We start from the raw sequence: 12,944 nt of genomic DNA on the forward strand, positions 1-12,944 counted from the left end.
TCACTTTGTAGACCAGGCTGGCTTCAAACTCAGAAATCCGCCTGCCTCTGCCTCCCAAGTGCTGGGATTAAAGGCGTGCACCACCACGCTGTCTCCCTCTTCTTCAATAACCCACTGAATCCAGTTTATGTTGCTCAAATACTTCAGAGTGTGGAGCCGTACTTGAGACCCCTACTAGGGGCCCCGACTGTCAGTGCCTCTTCATTTAGGGGTAAGACCTTGTCACCCCTGCCCACTCCACGCTAAACTGTTGACTGGCTTTGATTTTGTGCAGATCTTGCCGCTGTGGTCATGGCTGTAGCCAGGATGGCCTTTCCCTGAGCCTGTGGTCTGGGTGGAGGAGTGATGTAGGTGTCCCGCTTATAGCCAAGCACTGCACTGGCGTGGGCTGCTCTTTGCACTTTGATCAGGTGTGTGTTTTTCTGGTACTGCTCTGGTGAGGTCTGAGAGCTGCTCTAATCTGTGGGTGCACAGATGTAACTTAGAAGCCATTCGAAGGATTATAGTAGCAGCCGTGTTGCATTAATGATATCCTTAGCAGGTCCACGCTTTCCATGTCCAAGGCTCTGAGCACCTGGCTTTTTCCTCTACTTCTTGCCTCCCAACTATTATTTCTGTCATCCATGATTTTTCTTATAATTATGCCCTGCCCCAGGTGTAGTCAAGTCTCTGTGCTTGGTGTATGGAGATTCTGAAAGATGACAAACATTGCCAAGCACAGAGCTGGGCGTGGCCCAACTGAGTTCCAGTCTGTTCTTCCTGGAGACAGCCTCCTTTCCCTCCACTCTAGCCTGCAGGCTGCCTTCAGCTGCCCATAGCTGTCTGCAGCTCCAGGCCCTCCTGTGTTCTAGACCCACCTCTTCTCCAAGAGCAACCCAGGCTGGCGCAGCCAAGCAACCCAGGAGATTGCACACAGCAGTCGTCCCTGGGCCCCAAACATTTGCATTTGGAAAGCTGATGCAGTGAAAACTCACAATTGGATTTTAGACAGATTACAGTTTATCTTTTTCACTAATAAGATCTCTAAGGCGAATAATTTACTCCTTGAGTGCTGCCTCCCTCCGGGAGGCAGCTACTTCCTCCTCTCTGCGTCCTCTGTTGCTGCTCTGTACTCCTGCCCACCAGAGCTCCAGGCGGTTCTTCTTTGTCTCCAGGAGGAAGGGGTGTGAGGGGGGAGCAGTGCTTTCTCCTGCCTCTTGCATTAGAAAATGAACACAGGCTTTTTTTCTGGAGCTGTGGACTAGACTACTAAGGGAGACTGGAGTTGGGAATAGCCCTTGGGTTATCTCACAAGAGTGGGTTATCTCACAAGAGTAACAGCCACATTATGTGTACAGGTCTTTGTTCTTCCTCTTTAGCCCCTGCTACAAGCTGTCTTTACCTCTAACTCCACTCTCCTACCTCAGTGGAGATATTACTGATAATTTGGCCACATTGTAGCCATGTCAGGAACCCAAAGGGACTCCTGCCATCATCTGGATAAAACTCATGGGAGGATTGTGTTCAGGATGTGCACCCTTGGACTGACTGCAAGCTACAAGAGCCACACTGGAAGTGGGTTCTCTGTGCCAGGGCCTGTGTGTTATTTGTTTTGCATTGCAGAGACCACTGCACTCAGCTTTGTCCCAGGAGGATGCCATCCTGAACACCTTCAGGGTGGGTTCAGGGCCAGCACACAGACAGTCCTTGGTGTGCTTGGCTGAAGTTTGAGGATAAAGAGAAGCACCGTCGTGGTGGAGGAAGAGCCTTATGCCAGTTTAGCCCCAGTTCTGATGTTTTCTCCTCGGCTGCTGACACACTCTAAGGCTTTTTTTTTTTTTTCCCATTCATCTTCCCGAATGCTCTGCTCCTTTCTGGTGTTGCCATGAGGTCTAATCCTGCAGCACACAACTCTCTCTCCTGGCAGACACAGGCCAGGTTTTGCAACATCATTTGGTGTAGATGACCTATCTTCTTTGCTTTCCACTTGGGCATCTTGTTTGTGAACCGAAGTATATGTTCTCAGATCTTGGTCACTGTAACTAGGAATTTGGACAAAAATAATTGATGTCACGATCATCACACTGTTCTCAAAGAACATATTCCACAGACTGAGAAGTTTATGTTTTGAAATGTCAGACTCCTTTGCTAAAGCTGCAGCATGGCCAGCGTGGGGCCTGGAGCCCAGGCAGTTCACTGTGTTCACGGCTGTTATTCTATATGTCACCTGAGGGTTCTTTTTCTTTTCCAAATGATTTTAGCCCAGGCTGGCCTCTCACCCATAGTAATCTGACTGCCTCAGTTCCCTAGGTGCTGGTATCAGGTGGTAATTAATACTTTGACTGCGTGCCACAGATTCATCCTTAAGTTACCTTTCAAAGGCAAGTTTCTTGTTGGCTGTGTCCTCTGTGCACTTGCCCTGTGATAGTCGTGGACCAGCCCAGGGATCTGTGGGTCTGGTGCTGTGTGACACTCACACCCTGCCTGTCTCTGTCCTGCAAGTTAGACTTCAGGTCCTCTGTTCTTTTTCTCTGCTACCATGGCTAATCATTCATAGACACCAGGGAAATGAGCCAGCGTCTATTATATGCTGTCTTTATTTTCTCCTTTAATTGTCAAGTAATGTTAATTTTAACAAGGTACTATCCATATTTCTAAGTTAACTGTCCTCTCCAGTATGGTTATTTTATTTTGGTTCATTTTGATTTTTCTCTTTTGGCTTGTGATCTTACTGTTTCTCATACTTACGAGTGAGAAGAGATGAACTTGGCTATTGTGTGTTCAGGGTGGGAACTATTCACTAGGGACCTGATATGTGGAAGACAACTGGGTTGCTGCTGCTTGACATTTCAGTTACTGCATAGAGGCACACTGGGGAACCACTGGGGGCTAGGAGCAGAAAGCAGTGTGCCATCCAACATAATGCCTGGCCTGTGGTGGGCACCCAGCTAAAATGTGCTAGCTAACAAAGAAAATATCACTCCAGTGGCCGTGTGTGGCTGTCTAGGTGCTGAGCAGAGCTCACAGTGACATTCAGTCCAGGTGGCCATGTCGGAGGTGATGGCACTTGGACGTAGCAGTTGTGGTCTTGTGCACCTCAGATTCTGGAAGCAAAACACAGTTTGCTTATGAATTAGGTGTAAGAGATAAGAAACAGAGAATTAGAGGTGAGAGCTGGGGCCATATCTCAGTGGTCGAGTGCTTCCCAGTTAGCAGGAGGCTCTAGGTCCAGTCTCTTCTACAGTGTGAGTAGAGGGAGAAGAAGCAGTGTGAGGAGAACTTGTTGGACATGGGAGAAGGGCAGAGCCATCCTTTGAGTGGAGTGGACTGTAGTGCTGAAGCTTGCATGGAGATGTGTGAGCAAGAGTTCTGCATTAGATTATGGAGCTCTAAGTCTCTTTCTTAGGAGACTCAGTTGGCTCGAGAAGTGTGGGAAAATCCTTGAGTCGACCAAAGCTGCCGAGTGTGATGCTGAAGAAGGGAGGCCAGGACACCGTGAAGTTCTCTGTGATGTCAGCCTAGAGGTAGCAGAAGGGGTGGGGGTGGTAAGAAAACTAATATTACAAAGTTGGGTGGGGGAGAAACACTTCCTGGGAATAGGGATGGTCTGCTGATGCTCACTGTGACAGGCCTTGGGAGGTAAAGGATGAGGAGACTGTCCCGGCTGTGGGTCCTGCAGTTAGCAGGGCCACTTCAGTGCCAGATTGAGAGTGGGGAATGCGGGCCAGTGATGTCCATGAAGGGTATTCAGGGAGCGGAGGAAGGCAGGGAGCTTCGGGAGGGTAGACTGTGGGGGAGGGGCTCATTTCTTTGTTGGTTTTTACATTTTTATTTAGTTTATGTGCATTCTTACCACATGTGCCTGTGTTGATGGAATAAGCCAGCAGAGAGAAGAACATGGAGACATTGTCTCTGAGGGTGGTCCTCAAGTTGGTGTGAGAGGGAACAGTGGCCAAAACATGGGGGGAAAGTGTGGAAAGTGCTCACTGGAGAGAGAAAGACATCTGGTGATAGAGGAGCTGCCACTGGAGGAAAATGAAAACAGCCCAGACCCACATAGGAGGAACAGGTGCACACACGTGCACATTACACACACATGGAGAGCACACCCATAATGTACATGTGCAGACACTTTCTGTGTGCGGCAGCACTGCTGTGCAGGTTCTTGTTCATTTTAGCAGAGAGCAAGTAAGTGTTCTCCAAGACTGGCCATGTTAGACTGTCCTCTGAGGGTTGAGGGGAGCACTCCCTCACCTTTAGCTGCCATGTGTCCTTTAGTGCCCCCATCCCCGAGTTCCAGTAACTCAATAGGGTTTTGCCAATGACAGGAAGCAAGTACCCAGAGCTTCACAAGATCCTCTGCTCAGAAGCTCAGGATGTAGGCTCTGCTGGTTCACAAAGTGTATAATCCCTTGCCAAAGAAAGATGGCCTCTGGCTGACAGGGAAGGCAGAGCCTCATAAGTTACTCTAGGACACAAAGTAACACACTGTGCTCAGAGGTGACTGTGGGTTCACTTGGATCATCAGAGGACACATGAAGTGAGTTGTAAAATGATGACTCCCTAAACACAGAGTGTAGACAGGGCCTGTGTAAAGATGTGGCAAGGAGGAGCTTGATGTGAAGCTAGGCTTTTTGGACAGCCTGAGACTGCAAGCATGCTGTCAGCACTGGTGATCAGCACCACTGTCCCCTGGTCCTACAACCTAGAACAAGTTACCAGAAACAGACTTCAGGTCAGCATGCTGTTATGTCCTGATGGCCATGCCTTCTGGCACATGCTCTCTGTTGGGGCCTCCAGGAACCCCCAGCTCTAACCAGAAGGCATTTATGATTGAGGGTGTTATGCTGTGTGTCACATGGAAGAAACCATTCTCTGCTGAAGGCCACTGTGCAGTGTGACAAGGCTGGACAGTGGTAAGCTCACGGTGGGGTGGATGCTCAGCTTCCCCTTAATGTCTTCTTATGCACACAGCTGCAGAACCTCCCATGTTTCATTGTTGATTCAATTCAAGTATGGTTGGAAGTGGAATTTGCTTATCATTTCTAATTAATGTGTTCACTGAGTTGTAGAATGGTTTGAGAACATTTAGAAGCTGAAACTGCCAGCAGCTAAGTGGCTTTAAAATAATGGACGGTTCATTGCGGGGTAAGCTCAAAATAATCGTGAGAACCTGGCTGAACCAGGCTCTAGGAGCTTGTTGGAGAACATCACTGAGTTGCTGTCTACCAGAAGTTGCTTCAGCTCCCTTGGCCAAGATTTCAGAGTTTCAAAGCATGCAGACCACTTGGTTAAGTTGTTATTGATGATTGGGTGCCTACAGTTATTTGACTTGTGTGTTAAAAGTCTACTTCAGCATGCTGTAGTGTGCCCCGTTGACCTCTGAATACTAGTGAAGCCAGGCAAGTAGCATGAGCTCCACCCAGCTCAGCTCTCTGATCTCCTCCTGGCCTATGCACTGAGGCACAGCTCACCACAGAAAAGGACTGCCTTAAGGTACAACTATGCAGAATGTCACTTCTTAAGACTCCTGAACTTAGGGCTACCTCACCTTGTTAAAAGTTGTTACTTGTTGTGTGTGGGAAAGGCCAGGACAGTGCTATTTCAGTGGCTCATTTGAAAACAAGAAATGTAGGTACTGCCCTGAAAGCCCTTCAGAATGGCACATGACTGGGAGGTGCCCGGCCTTGCTTAGGAGCTGGAGCACCCCCACCCCACAGTGCCACGGTATTGGTGATGGAGCGCTTGTCTTCTCTGGAGCTGGTTGGAGTGAATTGCATCTAAAGATGGTTCTGGTGCTGAGAAATGCCCTGGCTGAGGTGAGGCTTCCTTTCCTTCAGGAGTTGTGCTTGTCCAGTCGCCCGCACTAGGCCCAGCTGCCTGGTAATGAGCTTCATATGCATGCTGCCTGCTGAAGGATTATTTTGATTAAAGGGCCAATATCTTAGATAAAAAAAATTTAAAACAACGTATGGGATAAAACTCATGTCAATTTTTTAATTCCTGTATTAACAGTTCTGAAAGAGTTCTTCATTGGTGAAATCCTTTGCCTCAAATTTCGTTGTTTGTTGTTGTTGTTGTTTGAAAAATGTCACTGAGTTTAATTATCCCTGAGGCAGAACCATCATATATAGCAGATGCAACTCGTGGGGTCACAGAATGCATCTGAGGCTCATTCATTGCCTGCTCCTAAATGTGATTGACCTGTGCCCAATCCAGGCCTTCCCTTGCTCATAGGCCAGCTCCCCTAAGGGCTCTTTTTGAGAGAAGTGAGTTTAGACTGTAGGTCGCTGGCCATTCCTTCCTGCTTACAGACTTCAGGGCTCTTCCTGCCTCTGCTGACTTCCTGGGTCCTACACAGGTGCAGGGGTCATTGCCTCTGCTCCTCCCGAGCCCCCTTTCACCAGGCTGGCTGTTGGAGAGCCCCCACCCCCCCTCGTGTGACCAGCTCTACCTGCTCCCCAGTGCCTGTTCGTGAGGCTGTGATCTGACGCCTCTGCGGGCTCCAGGGCTCTCACCTGGCCCGACCTGGAAACCAATTTCCTTTTCCACTGTCTCTGCCTATCTATCTTATCTTACACAGCCAGAACACAAAACATTATTTTACATGTGATCTTGACCTCCTTCTCTCTGCCACAAGAAAACTTTGGTGATATTATTCAAGCCACTGAACTCTGAAGTGTACATTTGAAATAGTTCCCATGTGACCAGGGTATAGCTTAGCCAGAGAGTGCTTACCCAGCATGTGTGTGATAACCTGGGCTTGATTCCGACTAATGCAAAATATTAAGTATTTAACGTGGGATAGTTTATGTTTTATAGAATTTATCACTTATTTCTCTAAAAACTGATGTTTTATGGAGTAAATTATATCATTTTATAGTTGTGTATATGAGTGTCTGAAGTTTGACTTTGGGATTAACATTTCTGCAGAAGGGGTTATTGGTAAAATATACCTTTAATGCCCACCGTTTGAGGGCTTGAAGATGCCACAGCTGCCTTATGGACAGTAAAATGTTAATATTGTATGCCCAGGAGTCAGCACAGCTGTGTGGGTTAGACATAAAAGGTGTAGAGCATGCTGCTTTGAACCTCAGTATCACTGGTGCCTGGCTATACACAAGGCTGTCTAGAGCAGTGCTTCTCTACCTATGGGTCCCGACCCCCGCAGGGGTCAAGTATTAGATATCCTGCATGTAAGGTGTTTATATTAGGATTCATAACAGTAGCAAAATTACAGTTATGAAGTAGCAACAAAATTTTATGGTTATAACAACATGAGTAAGTGTATTAAAGGGTTGCAGCATTAGGAAGGTTTAGAACCACTGGTCTAGAAGAAATAGTGGGACAAAAAAAGTCCTAAAACCAGTCAGAGCAGATTAGTAGCTGCATCATCTGTAGTCCATGGTGGCCTTGAACCCAAAGCAGTCCCCCCTCCTCAGCCTCTTTAATGCTAAGCTCACAGTCACAGACTTTCCAAGCTTGTTTTCTAATTGCTGGAGATGTTTTAAAATGGAGATAAAACTTACAAGCATAGTGGAGGAAGTGGATGAATAGTTTGAGTGGCCTTAGTCTAGGGCTTTTGCCCCACCAGTTTTCACTAAGGAAAGTACCAAACATGTACTTTCTGTGCCTTAAAGAAGCCATGCTTAAATCAGTCAAACCCCTTTATCTCCTTTATGAAATAAGAACACATTTTTTGTAGATTAGAGAAATCAGTTGTACATGTAAAACCATCACATAACGCACCTTACTGTGCACACACACTGCATCCTTCCTTTTGTCTCTGTGATAGTTGCAGGCACACTTACTCTGCTTGAATCTGCTATCTTTTTAGTACTGATGTTATATGTATCTGGTCATCTTCCTGTGCCTTTAAACCCTCCAAAATAATGTCACGATAGATAAGGGACTGAATGTTTAGCCTAAATAAGTTAGCATGGAAGGATGGGCAGGGTGCAGTGAGTACTGGTACCACCGTGGGTGTTGGGGGCTACAGAGGAAAGCTTTGTCTGGGGCAGAACCAGTTTTGCTGGTGCCATGTTGTTCTTCTTGATGCCCAGTGTTCCCTCCGGGAGTGTCTGCTAAGCTGCTGTTCTTCTGTGCCCTCCTGTAGGTAGCTGCGATTAACCCAAACCATCCACTTGCCCAGATGCCCTTGCCTCCCTCAATGAAAAACTGCATCCAGCTGGCAGCGTGCGAGGCACACGAGCTGCTGCCCATGATCCCTGACCTCCCAGCCGACCTGTTCACATCCTGCCTCACCACTCCCATCAAGATTGCTCTGCGCTGGTAAGTGTCCTGTAGTCCAGGTCTCCATCCCAGGGGCCCAAGGCATTATCCTGGTCACAACAGAGTGCCCTGTGTTCTGATATCACAGGACCTAGGTATTTGTCTGTGTGTATTCTGAGAGTGGATGGAGCTCTTTCCCTGGATCTGGTCATATGCAGTTTATTGCTTGTGGTGTCCCCGGTCACATCTTTGTTCACTAAGGAGAAGTAGCCAGGGGCAGTGCTTAGACTCACCAGCAAGTGCCTTTCACTGGGGAGGAGAAAGGTAAATATGAAGGAAGTCACTCTAGTTCTTGCTTAAAGTATAGTCTCTGAGCTCCTTCCTAGCAGTGAGAAGAGACTCCTGCAACACTGCAGTTCTCTGAGTCCTGGGGAACACTCCAAGGGAATGTATGTGGGTGCCATATACAGCCTGTCTTTGAGAGTGCCATGGCCGTTGGCATACTCAGTAGTGGTACGTGCTCAGCTAGCCTTTAGTGCCCACTCTGCCTTTATGCTGACGAAGAGCCTGTAAGCAGCAGCAGCCTCATGACCATCGGGAGAGTTCGGGTGAGAGCCATACAGCTGTGCTGACATACTGCACCCTTTGTGAGATGCCCACCGGGGTCTTTTTCATGTCAGCTTGTCAGTTTTCAGATCCTTTCCCAAACTCAGAGAGGTGTAGACCTCCGATTGTGACAGCAATGAGACCTTTGGATTTATCAGTGTCCATCTGAGCTTGGTGTCTGATCACTGGAAGGTTTAGGAGTGGGTACCCACAGACTGCGGTGGGCTTAGCAGTCACTCCCGCATATACTCAATCCACTTCCTGGAAGCAAAGCAGCTACTCCAGCTGGTCCTGAGTCAGGTTGAGCTGACCATTATGGGCAGGTATAAGAGAGACATGATGCCTCAGACATCTCGTCTTCCTGCAGAGGAGAGTGTGCATGGCCTTTTAAAAGAGGCACTTTATGCAGTAGAGAAAATATGTGTACTTGAAGGCAATTCATGACCAAGAACTGAATACATTCATGGAACCAGCAGCTGCTGTGTTTCAGGGGACAGCCGTATTCCAAGTGGTCCTCGGAGCAGCTGGCGGTGCAGGTGCAGTGTTACATGACAGGGATTGGGAGGAACAGAGAGTACCCAGACTGGTATACACGCCAGACCACCCAGAAGAATGAGCCGGTTCACTCCACCAGGCTGCAGAGCTTTAGGGGAGGTAGTCACGGCCATTGGGTGGGCTTTGTTAGGCTGTAGGGTCATGGGATGACTTGATCACCCAAGACTGAGGGATAGCCCAGAGTGTGTGTGCGCAATTCCTGGAGAATTGTATTTAAGAACACGATCCAGGTAATGACGAGCACAGCCATCAGTCCTCGGTAGGCATGATCATATCTGTAGTACAAGCAGGAAGCTATGGAGTGACTGTATGTCAGAGCTGCCAGGGCACTGTGGACCCTAAAGAGCTGGCTACATGACCACTTCCACCTCTGCCTTGAGACTCCCCAGCTTTTCTGAGTGCTTTCTGGGTCCAGGAATGGGCCAGGGCACCGGCTCTGTCGTGACCCTTCATACCCTGCTGCAGACTAGGTCCCTCATGCAGTTCTCTAGACAGGCAGGTGATTGGTTGCGTGAGGAGGATGAGCAGAAATAGACACAAGCACCCACAGAGCCTGACACCAAGCCTGGGTTCACCCATGCCTTCCTAACACACTGCCTTAGTGCCTCTGCCAGACCTCAGTGCGCCTGTCCTGCACTGCCCTCCAACTCCACACGGGCCAGGGTTGTGCCTGTAAGTCTGGGCAGCTCTAAGGGCACAACACCCTGTGGCCAAGCAGAGAATGGGCTTGCTCTACCCAAAAAAGCATGTCATTGCTTAGGTGCCCAAAATCCTTTTTGGACTGAGGACATAATTAAGTTTAAGTAAGCATTAAGCTTTAGTAGAAAGTACAGTGAAAACCAAGTTGACACAGCTTCTATAACATGGACTTTAGAACCATTGTGCCGCATGCAGCTGGGGAGAATGGTCCTCACTCACATCCAGTGCCTGAACGCCAGCGGCTCAGCTCAGGCGGGTAGATCTGAAATCTCAGGGAGGTACTGCAATGAGTCTGATAGAAAAGGGAATATATTTTTTCATTTGGTACTTACCCATGTTTTTAGAATTAGGGTTTTTTTTTTCTTCATTGTAAAGTCAGTTTCGTGTTTTTTAATAAAAATTGAATATATCTTTTTGGAGAATTAATGAAAAGTACTAAATGAGAGGGAGTAACCAACATTTTTATCTTCAAAGGATAGCACATGTCACCTTTACGCCCACCACCGCCCATCACTCCCTTCATGTGTTCACAAACCAGTCTGGGGCTTGAGGGCTTAGCATTGTGAAGATGGCGGTCGGTGAGTTCACAGTTGCTCTCATAGTATCAGAAGGGTCAGTTCCTGAGTAATCCCAGCTCTTTGATTAGAAACCCCAGCTCTGTTGTTGCAGGGACCAGATGTGACAGGCTTCACAAACGTTATTTACAAAAATAAGCACTGGCCGGGTGTGATCTTGAGCTGTAGTGTGCCAGTTTCTGTTGCAGAGACATGAAACCAGGATTAGGCTGCAAAATGACAGTCAAATTGAGGACTGTGAATGGCCTAGGAAAGAAAGCTCAGGACTTTCCCTCCCTCCTTTCCTTGATAATATTGAAAACTACTGTCTTCATTATATATGGGAGGTTGCTTCAGAATGCCCATGCTAGTAGGCAAATGGTCCAGATGCAGCTGAGCTCAGGAGTGCAGAGTCAGCTGTGGCTGCCGCCGTTGTGGACGGCTCTTGTTTGATGAGGAAGCACGTATCAGAAGACATTGTGCTGAATTTTTTTTTTTTTCATTTTTGCCGCAGGAAATTTGCCTCTTTCTTATTTTCAGAGCTGACTTCAGTAATTCTTAAGTTAACAATTGTAATATTCTCTGTAAGTAATTGCCTTGCTTCCCATATATATCAGTATAGTGTAAGCACTCAAAATATATATTGTTTTCCTTTAGCTGTTTCTATTTCTTTGATTGAGTGGCATAATACCATTTTAACTTTATTATGGGCATATGTGTGCTGCTGGAAGCTCTGACGCAGAGGGATTCTGTTTGCTTTGAGACCAGCTGTAAAGGAGATTGATGTCTATCGCACCGGGCAGCATACAATCCTGCTGTCTATTAATGAAAATGACAGCATTATTTTGGGTTGGAGAGAGGTCAGGAACTCCTCCTTCCAGTTACACCACTGAGTCTCTGGGAGATTAAGTGCTAACTGTGCAGTGTTGAAGATGTTTGCAGGAGCTGCAGCTCTGCTCCCTTGGCCTGGCCCCAGCAGGATGGCCCCAAGGGAGCAGCCTGTGTAAGGAAGGTGTGGGGCCCTTTGCCATCGTGTCTCGTTTCAGATACTGTGGTAACACTTTATGTTGTCTCTGGAAAACTACTAAGCTCAGAATCAGTAGGAGTTGCTTCTGTAAATGTAAGGTTTTATCATTTTGATAGTATTGAGCCATCTGTCTTTCGAGGAGTTTTTGAAGCTCAGCAACTTTGCTAGAGGACAAACCTCCTGTCCCACTTCAGGCCTAAGATCTTGTTTAGGTTCTGTGATGTCTCATTAGGAATGAGACAGCTGCACACAGGTTCATCTGCAGTTGGTGGAACTGTTAGGGAAGGATTAGAAGGTGTGGCCTTGTTGGAGGAGGAGTATCGCTGTGGGTGGGCTCTGAGGTTTCAGAAGCTCAGGCTGTTCCCAGTTAGGTCACTTCACCATGCCCGCTTTCACCATGCTCCCTACCAGGCTCGTGGCCGCCAGTGGCCACAGGTTACTGGGTTCCTGAGAGGAAAGATGGCATTTTGGATGGGTAAGGCTGCGAGAGAAATAATAAGCCAAGACAAAGATCTGATCAAGGCCAATGTTTGCTTATGAGTCCTAGCTTATAAAGAGGGGAACCCATCCCCCACCACGCCAGGCTCTCCTTGCTTAGTCTGATAGTATCAGGAAAACAGGTTCAGCCTCTTAGCAGGTAGTAGTGTCTTGGAGGAAAGCTGCAGATGTGGCAGGACAATAGACTCCACCCTAGGTGGGCTAGAGGGCTGTGGCAAGCCAGGTCTGAGCCAGTCTGCTCAAGGGCACAATCATGGTCATGGACTCCGGAAACTTGAACTCCAAATTAAACATTTTCTTTGATAAGTTGCCTTTTATTATGGTCTTTTGGTCACTGCAATTGAGAATTAACTAAGACAGAGTGCGTCTTTGTATGTATGCATGCTTGTGTATGCATTCCTCTGTGTGTGTGTGTGTGTGTGTGTGTGTGTGCGTGTGCGTGTGTGTGCGCGTATACCAGAAACCGTGGTGAGATCCCCTTGGAGCTGGAGTGTCAGGAGGTTGTGAGCCTCCTGACGTGGTTCTGGGGTTGAACTTGGGTCCTCTGGGAAAGCATGGTGTTCTCTCTACAGCGGAGCCTTCTCTCCTGCCCACTTGTTTAGATTCTTTTGTTTGTTTGTTTGTTTATGAGGGTTTTTCCCATATAGCCCTGGCTGCCCTGAACTCCAGGACCAGGATGGCCTCCAACTCATGGAGATCAAGCTGCTTCTCGGAGTACTGAGAGTAAAGGCATCAATCACCACTCTCCTGTTTTTGTTAAGATTTGGAGGGGAGGGGAGGGGAGTGGAGGGGAG

The 12,944-nt window shown here is 47.7% G+C and overlaps 1 protein-coding gene across 1 annotated transcript in view; it reads left to right on the forward strand.

The window, feature by feature from the left end:
* Rptor (regulatory associated protein of MTOR complex 1) overlaps positions 1–12,944 on the forward strand; it is a 294,655-nt gene that overhangs the window by 140,726 nt on the left and 140,985 nt on the right. Inside the window, exon 6 of the mRNA XM_021212174.2 lies at positions 8,096–8,271. Within this exon, the coding sequence (XP_021067833.1) occupies positions 8,096–8,271 (176 nt within the window). The remainder of the gene's footprint in view (positions 1–8,095; positions 8,272–12,944) is intronic.

This window comes from Mus pahari, chromosome 14 (genome assembly GCF_900095145.1).
Source record: "Mus pahari chromosome 14, PAHARI_EIJ_v1.1, whole genome shotgun sequence".
Taxonomy (NCBI): domain Eukaryota; kingdom Metazoa; phylum Chordata; class Mammalia; order Rodentia; family Muridae; genus Mus; species Mus pahari.